We start from the raw sequence: 10,000 nt of genomic DNA, 5'->3' as shown, positions 1-10,000 counted from the left end.
ACCCCAGCTCTAACCTGTGACACTACAGCACCACCCTGAGCCAGACTAACCCTGTTATTACCTTGTTATTACCCTGTTATTACCTTGTTATTACCCTGTTATAACCCTATTACCTTGTTATAACCTTGGGACATTCCATGAAGTTAAATCTTAAATATCTTAAATATGTTCAAAGCAAGGGACATTCCATGAAGTTAAATCTTAAATATCTTAAATATGTTCAAGGCAAGGGACATTCCATGAAGTTAAATCTTAAATATCTTAAATATGTTCAAAGCAAGGGACATTCCATGAAGTTAAATCTTAAATATCTTAAATATGTTCAAAGCAAGTGACATTCCATGAAGTTAAATCTTAAATATCTTAAATATGTTCAAAGCAAGTGAATTTCCATGAAGTCAAGTCTTAAATATCTTAAATATTTTCAAGGCAAGGGACTCAGATTAAGCTTTTTATTTCTTACATATTTTTTTTTATTGTATGTTATTTGTACCTTCTTTTTGTTTTATATACTTCCCCTGCTTTTATATTCATTTTATGCTTGTATATGTTTTTATCCTGTTGTAAAGCATTTCTTGTATGAGAGGTGCTATATAAATAAAGCTTTAACTTAGGCTACTTACTTACTTTAACGCCACGTTAAGCCTGTATTACCAAACACTATAGGCTACTTAAACTCGACTAACATACCTCAATTCTACCTTGTTCCATCACACTGAACACTGACTAACACACTTCAAACTCTTACTGACCTGTAAGACCATAACCAAACCTGACTAACACACTTCAAACTCTGACCTGTAAGACCATAACCAAACCTGACTAACACACTTCAAACTCTGACCTGTAAGACCATAACCAAACCTGACTCACAGGCAGCGACATCGTAACACCGTAACACGAACCCTGGCTACAGCGCCTAACCTCTTAACACCACACTAATCCTGACTAATCCCGTGTCAGGCCAAGGGCCGTCTTCACACACACACACACAGGTCTTAAACCCCGGCCTAATCCTAGACTACTACAAGGCATCTTCAATGGAGTCCAGGACTAGGCTTAAGTCTCGCCTGTGAAACTGACACACGAGGCTTCTGTTCTCCTTCTGGGCCTGCCCTGGCTGGGGGGTAGCTCTGTGTTCACAGACAGACAGACAGACAGACAGACTGACTGACAGACTGACAGAATGACAGACAGACAGACTGACAGACAGAATGACAGACTGACTGACAGACAGACAGACAGACTGACAGACAGACTGACAGACAGGAGGTCTTTAACATGGTAACAGACCCGTCTAGACCAGCACCTGTCCCAACTACTACACAACACACATAAACAGGCCACAGACAATTGCACACGCAGACACACAAACACACACACACACACACACACACACACACGCACACACGCAGGACTCAGAAACACAGACCCCTCCCCACCCTCGCTCCTGTTCCTCCACCACACACACACACGCACACACACACACACACACACACACACACACACAGACACACAGACACACAGGACTCAGAGTCTAGAAACACAGACCACCACCACCCCCTGTTCCTCCACCACACACACACACACACACACACACACACACACAGAAACAGTGTTTGGAGGGTCCTACCTTGTCCAGGAAGCAGAGCTTGTCCTTGGTCCGGGCGTCCAGAATCTCCACCTCAAAGAAAACCACAGCTTTCTTAGTCTTGGTCTTGGTCTTACGCTTGGCGGGGGCCGAGGGGGCCGCAGAGAGGGGGGGGTTAGACCCCTTCTTGGGGCTCGCCGCCTCGATGGCTAAGGTGTCCATAACTGCACTCTTCCACCACTGTTCTCTCTATTAGGCTACTTTCTTTCTTTCTTTCTTCCTTTCTTTCTTTCTTCCCCCCGGATCCTTCAGTCGTTCTTTTCGAACCCCGCAGCAGAGGAGAGGAGAGGGGCTGCCGGTCAGCTGTGGAAATGAATCCTTCGCTTTTTCTCTCCCTCTCTCCCTCCCTCCCTCCTGCCCCTCCCTCTCTCTCTCTCTCTTCCTCCTTTCTATCATTCTGTCACCCTCTCTCTCTCTCTCTCTCTCTCTCTGTCTCTCTCTCTCTCTCATTCCTCTTCTGGCATGCTGCTTTATTTAACCGCCATCCCCCCCCCAACACCCCCCCTCCCTCTCTAGGTTCCAGGCCACCCACCCACACCCACCCACCCAAATAACCACCCACACACACCTATGAAATGATGTACAGTGATCATGTGGGGAATGTTACTAGTGCAGTGAGTTGAAAAAATGTTTGCAATCAGGTGATTTTGAAACACACACACACACACATACACACACACACACACACACAGACCACACACACACAAGGGATCCCCCAGCCCCCTCCCCGCCCTCCCCCGCCCAGGCTAGAGGGAAGACTGTATGACACACAGCAGCCCCCCTAACCCCCCCCCAGCTAAAAACTAAATATAACCCCCCTACTGCTAGCTGTTCAAGCAATCCCTCTCCCTACAGACCCCCACCATGCAGTATAGCCCCTTCACTTACACCTCTCAACAGGTCCCCCTACCCCCCCCCCCCAAGCAAGCAACCCACCCCCCCAGAACCCCTCATACATCATGTACTTAACATCACCCACCACACACACTCTACACCTCTCTTATGGCGCTTTTCCACTACAGGGCCAGTCCGGGTCAGGTTTATTATCCTTTTTCCATTGCCAACCAAGCTGGCCCGAAGCGAGCCGAACCGGGCCGAAAGGTACTTTTTTAGCTACCCTTCACGAGCAGGAACTACAGGGCCGAAAGGTACTTTTTTTGCCAGGCTGCGTGTGACGTGTGACGCTGCACACCGTTGATTGGTCAATGGAAATCGTCATCCCATGTTCATAGATTTCATCACTAACCGCCATTTTTAAATACCACAACAGATTTCGCTCTAGGAAAATGTCACTTACTGTTTCTGTAATAACGTATTAATAAAGATTTGAAAAAATATGATAACCATCGTATTATCTTAGTTTAATGTCATTTCAATGCATCATAGAACTTTTATTTACAACAAGCATAACAAAAAATCGCTATTATGGCGATGTACTGTGCCTATCTATGCTGCCGCTTCCTGGTTGACGACTCCCGTTGACAGCGGGGGGACAGACAATTTCTACCCGGGAATTCGCTCCGCGCTGTGTCGACCGTGATAGGAGTGTAGTATCGACACCATTCAAATGATTTTGGATTCCCTGTCCTCTCCCCTATCCGGACACGTTTGAATTGTTATCCTAACCCACGGTAAATCACAGTTATTAACCCGCAAAGGGTGCCTCCGGGCACCGTCTTTGCCCGTGAATAACACCGGCTATGAAGGTGGTACAAACACAATACTCCTTTGCTAACTTTACCATCGGTATACGGTCATTTTGAGCCCTTAACCACCGCGCTGACACCCCGAGAAGTTATGCTTTTAACCGTAAACTCAATGAACCGGGAGTTAACCCGCTGCTCTAAGCAGCAGCACGTCATGGAGGATATCAGCGGGGGGACAGACAATTTCTACCCGGGAATTCGCTCCGCGCTGTGTCGACCGTGATAAGAGGGTCGTATCGACACCATTCAAATAGTTCTAGATTCCCTGTCCTCTCCCCTCTTGGGACACGTTTGAATTTTTACCGTAACCCACGGTAAACCACAGTTATTAACCCGCAAAGGGTGCCTCCGGGCACCGTCTTTGCCCGTTAATAACACCGGCTATGAAGGGGGTAGAAACACAAGACTATGCTGGCTAACTCCACCATCGGTATACGGTCATTTTGAGCCCTGAACCACCGTGGTGCCACCCCGAGAAGTGAACCGGGAGTAAACTCAATGAACCAGGAGTTCAACATGCGTCAAGTGCTTATATTCACTACGAGCAGTGTCGACATCGATCAGGCAGTAGCCATCTCATATGCTCATACAGTTCATAAAGCAGACAAGTGAAGGCAGTGGTTTTAAGGGTTCAAAAAACATGACTTTATTATGTGTACATAGCTTCCTCTCTCTCTCCCTCTTTCTCTTTCTCTCCAAAAAATCACGGTTAATAATATACCACATGCCGAGGAAAAAGTATACGATAGCTTCAAGTTCCTCCATGTTGCTATTGTTGTGGCTGTGTTGTGTCTCGTGAAAATATACGTCACCACCATGGTGCGCTGTTATGACGCGTAACTCCGCCTACTATCTCCTTCTCCTCCTACTCGTTCCTGGTCTCCTGTGTATAGTGGAAAAAGGCTCATACCCAGAACTGTTCAAAAGCGTGCCGAAGCGAGCCGTGCTGACCCGAGCCGGGCCGGTAGTGGAAAAGCGCCATTATAGGGCACCTGAGATGGTAATGGAGAGGTCCAATCTCTCACACACGCACGCACAGACACACACACACACACACACACACACACACACACACACGCACACGCACACACAGACACACACACACAGACACACACACACGCACCTTCCACAGTAGGGTGATAATACTGAAGTCACTCACAGCTCAGCCAGGGCATTCCCCTCTGTGAACCCCCCCCCCCCGCGCCCCCCCCCCCCCATGTCTGTCATCAACAACATGGAGGACCGCCCTTACAAGCCAACAGAGGAGTTCTCTCTCTCCTCACTTACAGACCTGTACGTGACACCTCTGACCGACAGCTCCACAGCTGTCACAGACATTAGTTTGGGGGGTACAGGGGGGGGGGCGGGCTGTTATTGGGGAAACGCAGCATGTGATTGGGAGGCACAGCCAGGATATCACACACACACACACACACACACACACACACACACACACGCACACACACACGCACACACACACGCACGCACGCACGCACAAAATGCTGCCGTGACTGGGATTTCTGGGATGACTCAAGCTATTTAAAACACCTCCCCCTACGTCACCACCACCCCCCCCCCCTCCACCCTCCCTCCATCTACCCCCCCAATTCTTCATGTATCATCTACCCCCCCCCCCCCTCCCCCTACATCCAGTCCCGCCCCCTGCTCTATATAAAGACCCACTCCTTGGTGAGGGTCCGTCCCTCCCTGCCGCTGGGCTCTGGCTCAGGGGAGTGGTCCTGGAGCAGTACGCTGGAGTGGTCCGCTGGGGTGGTAGTGCACTAGAGAGAGTACAGTTACTTCTCGTGTTGTGATGTTGAGGATGGGGCTAATGGGGCATGACAAGCATGTGTGTGTGTGTGTGTGTGTGTGTGTGTGTGTGTGTGTGTGTGTCGCGGTTGAGGGAGAGAAACACACTCTCGAACAGGTCAGTAGAAGTAGAAGAAGTGTGTGTGTCTCTCTCACACACACACACACACACACACACACACACACACACACACACACACTTCTTCTACTTCTACCGACCTGATCTAGAGTGTGGTTCTCTTCCTCAACAGGGAGTATGCTACTGTGACCAGTATGAAGACCCTGGTGTATGAAGACCCTGGTGTATGAAGACCCTGGTGTATGAAGACCCTGGTGTATGAGGACCCTGTCGTAAGGCTCCAGACGGCTGCTACCCCCCTGCCCAACCCCCCCCCCCCCCCCCCCCCTCCTCCTCCTCTCTATTCTCATGGAACCCCCGGATAGAGAAACCCAGGACTCTACCCACCTGTTCTCTCCCTTGCAGGTCAGTGTGTGTGGTTAAACCCCCCCCCTTCACCTCTCACCCCCAGATTAAGGTCAGACATCCCTCTATTTCACTAATGGTTAAGGTTATGACTGCAGGACTGGTAATCTGATCCTAGATCTGTGGTTAAGAGCTTTAGGGGCTTTAGCTTACCACGACTATCCTGACAAAAGGCACCGTGGCGGCAGGTGTCATTTCTGAGTCTGTTATGTAAATGATGGCTCCTTGGCGCCTCACGGTGGACATCTGGTGCAACTACATAGGCTTATTTTCTAAATTGCTTTTTTTGGGGCCTGATTGACTGCTATAATTCAGGGGGGGGGAAAGGCTTAGGCCTACTTCATGCAGTCACAGTCGATTTGAAGATTATACGCCCGGCACGACTAACGCAGGTCTAATACTTTTCCTATAAGCAATTTGGGATATCGTCTGTGGAGAGATTAGGTGTTAAGTGCCCCATGGATTGATTTATAATAATATAATACTTATCCAAAGCGACTTAGGCCTACATTGCAGTGAGAGTGTACATTTCTCAGTAGATATGGTCCCGGCGGGATTCGAACCCACAACCTAAGCGTTGTCAGCCCCGTGCTCTACCAACTGAGCCACAGAGGACAGAACCTCTTAGAATTCTAAGGTTCTATCTCCATTTAGAATGATACGGTTCTATCTCCGTCTAGGGTAGTTCAGAGATATTGAGCGTCAACGTTTTTACATTCCATTATGTTTTGTGAGATGGAATCTTTGTATTTTATGAATTACTAACTCAAAAATGTCAACATTTTAAAAATAACACCACACAGCCAATAATAAACACCTAACGGATCAGATTATGTAAAAAACTCAATTTTGAACAAAAATGGAGATAGAACCTTATAATTCTAACGTCACGAATGGTTAAACACACAGCTTCACGGGACGCCACAGGTCTGCCTGTCCAAACTCCACTGAGTGGAGAGTCAGTGGTCTTCTGTGGCTCAGCTGGCAGAGCACGCCGCTTAGGTTGTGGGTTCGATTCCCGCTGGGACCATACGTACTGTAAAATGTATGCATGCACTCACTGCAATGTAAGTCTCTCTAAATGACATACAGCCTATTACATTATTATAAGTCAATCATTGGGGACTTTTACAGTCTATGGCACCTAATTCTCCAGATATGCATATATGATTTATTATATTAGAGAATGTATATATCATTTATTATATTAGAGAAGGTATATATCCTTTATTATATTAGAGAAGGTATATATCATTTATTATATTAGAGACGGTATATATCATTTATTATATTAGAGAAGGTATACATCATTTATTATATTAGAGAAAGGTATATATCATTTATTATATTAGAGAAGGCATATATCATTTATTATATTAGAGAAGGTATATATATCATTTATTATATTAGAGAAGGCACATATCATTTATTATATTAGAGATGGTATATATAATTTATTATATTAGAGAAGGCATATATTGGGGCGCTTAGGTGGCATAGCGGGTTAAGCGTCGACCATGTAACCGCAGGGTTCCCGGTTCGATTCCGGCCGCGGACATATCCTGCATGTCCTCCCTTCTCTCTCTCTCACCCATCCTTCCTGTCTAAATCTCTACTGTCTCTGTCACAATAAAAATGAAAATATGAGTGGGAGGACAGAAAAAATAACTTAAAAAAAAAAAGAGAAGGCATATATCCTTTATTATATTAGAGAGTCTGGAGTTGACTTGTGTCTCTTGACCCAGACGGGGAAGGGGAAGAGAGGGGAAAGGCAACGCGCCGGTCGAGCCAGTTCTCCGCAACCCAGACTGGCTGCTCCGGATCCGGCCTGGTAGGTTTGCGGGACGCCTGTGTGGTTTCAAGGGCCCCCCTGGTATGCTAGAAACTCACACAGAAAGTAGCCGTGCGTGTGTGTAAACTTTAAACAGGACTCGTGTTGCCTCCTGATGTTTAAGTTAGACATCCCTCGAGAAATGACCATGCAGAAAACACAAGAGCATGGCGCTAACGAATCAGCTTAGGTTGTGGGTTCGAGTCCCGCTGGGACCATATATACTGGAGAAAAAAAGTATGCACTCACTGCACTGTAAGTCTATTCGAGAGCTCGACAATAATGTGATATTAATATTATCATTAATATTATCATTGTGATGGCCCCCATGATCATCAACTTCAGCTGCAGGCCACGACACAACGGGACAATGTTGTCATCATCTACCTTTATACGATATTGTGAAAGGTTAGCTGACAGTGTGTGGTAATAGAAAGAAATCAACGAATACCATTAAAGCGCAGCCAGACAATTACGAAACGAGACTGTGTCCCTGACACTGAGATTGCGCACTTGACTGTTCACCTGCATGGCTGTGTGTGGGGCAACACCGAGATAAGGCGACGCTGGATTGTTCTTGCATGCTCTCACTGCGCTACTTAAACATTTTACAACAGCAAAAAATTCCTCATGCATATTAATTTATTATTATGCATGTTGTTATTTTATCTTTTTAGGAAGCCTTTCTATAACTTGGCGAGGGACTATGGATTAAAATGAGCCTTCTGACTAAATCTGGCGTATTTACATGTGTAATGTTCATTCATATGCATTGTCCCTTTAGAAATAAAAATAAATAAATAAATAAATATTCATTCTTGCAAGACTGAAAAAGATGACTCGAGTGACGCGCCGGCGACGGTATGCCCCATTAGGCCTAGACCGCGGGGACCCCGTCCGGAGGCCACACACCGGACCAGCCCGAGAGACAACAGGCAGCGATCGTGTTCATCCCTGCACCTCCCAACACATCCTGCAAGCCCTGGATCATAGGACCCCCCCCGACCCAAAAGGAACTGCTTGGAAACAGGGGGTGGATAGATAAATCATAAAACGTACGGAGTTCCAGAACATAGTTATCTTACCTCGTAATGCTTCATCTTGGCAGTGTGCAGTTTGCGCTCCCTTTCATCCGAGCTGTAGGACAGTCAGTCGCACGTCCCAACCAGGAAGTAAGAGCAAGGCCCAATCACCGAGGAGCTTAGCGCCTGTGACAATGGCTGCGTTCGTAGATTCGCTCTGGAAATCTGATCAGCACTCGTGGAATGCCTTTTGTCCAATCAAATTACTTGGTCCCTTTATGACGTTGAACCCAGTGCGCGCTCCGGCGCTCTCAGAGAGAGTTTACGAACGCAGCCCTAACCAATCAGTAGGGTGAAAGTCTCAAGCGGTCACGCCCGTTCTCCGTACTGTAGCCAATAGGAAGGCAGATTCCTGCAATGGAGTGATAGGTTTGGACAAATGGAGATGCGGGAGATAGTTGTATATAATTGTATTAGCGGATAATTCTGTCATTGGATAGTATTCTCCATCACATGTGGCTCTTAGGATCCTAATAGAGGTGTATGGATGTATGGACAGCAATGTGTGTATGGATAATGACTATTATTGTAAATGATGAAAACATGAGCTAGACTGTGGACAAAAAACAAAGAACAAATGTGGGGTCGGTTTCACAGACGAGGCTAAAACCTGGTCCCGGACTAAATCACACTTTTATGTAAAATCTCCATTGAAGATGTTATTTAGTCCAGGATTAGTCTTAATCTAAGAGTTGTCTGTGATACGCTCATAATGTGCTATCCACAAGCAAACAACTCTTGATTAGTATTTGTAAACCGTTATTTTAATAAGTGCAAAAATGATTTGTAAATATGCCTAAAGATGTGTGAATAAACGCTCTTACATTCAAAAAACAAATGTCACGACGTGTGAATAAAAATGAAAGCAGTGACAAACATCTTTCCAAAGTTATAAATAAAAGCATGCTTCGTGTAGGCATCTAAACATTTCAGTACAACACTTGAGCTTAGAACTGTCGATTCTGCATTTGCGGAACAAATTACATCTGTGGACTTGTTTGCATTTGTTTACTTTGCTCGAACTTGTCATTTGGTGCGTTCGTATATTCGCTCTGAGAGCGCCGGAGCGCACACTGGGTCCAACGTCACAAAGGGACCAAGTAATTTGATTGGACAAGAGGCATTCCATGAGTGCTGATCAGATTTCCAGAGCAAATTTACGAGCGCAGCCTCTGTGTCCGTTGTCATGGCGCGGTTAGTTCCAAAAAGGTGAGGTTCTCTGGCGGAATTCCATGCTTTTATTTCCTCACATTCAAAGTGGACGTTTAGACTTGTTCCTGTGCTTGGTTCACCTGTTTAATAAGCTGTTTGACTAATTACGAGAAGGCTATGCATTCAAGTGTTTTCCTTTATACTGACAATAGTGTTACTTTGTCGTTTTTCTTTCTTTCCTTTTTGTTGTTGTCCATAAACAAGTGTTGCTTTGACAGTGGAACA

The 10,000-nt window shown here is 46.1% G+C and overlaps 1 protein-coding gene across 1 annotated transcript in view; it reads right to left on the bottom strand.

Moving 5' to 3' along the window:
• tecrb (trans-2,3-enoyl-CoA reductase b) overlaps positions 1–1,813 on the bottom strand; it is a gene marked incomplete at its 5' end in the record, with an annotated part of 13,793 nt that extends 11,980 nt beyond the window's left edge. Inside the window, one exon of the mRNA XM_080522962.1 lies at positions 1,634–1,813. Coding sequence (XP_080379088.1) covers positions 1,634–1,813 — 180 coding nt within the window. The remainder of the gene's footprint in view (positions 1–1,633) is intronic.
• Between the last annotated feature and the right edge of the window lie 8,187 nt (positions 1,814–10,000).

Source organism: Nansenia antarctica (genome assembly GCF_963989245.1).
Source record: "Nansenia antarctica genome assembly, chromosome: 2".
In the NCBI taxonomy this organism is placed as follows: Eukaryota; Metazoa; Chordata; class Actinopteri; order Argentiniformes; family Microstomatidae; genus Nansenia; species Nansenia antarctica.
Note: the sequence above shows the minus strand (reverse complement) of the source record. Positions and strands in the feature narration are given on the sequence as shown.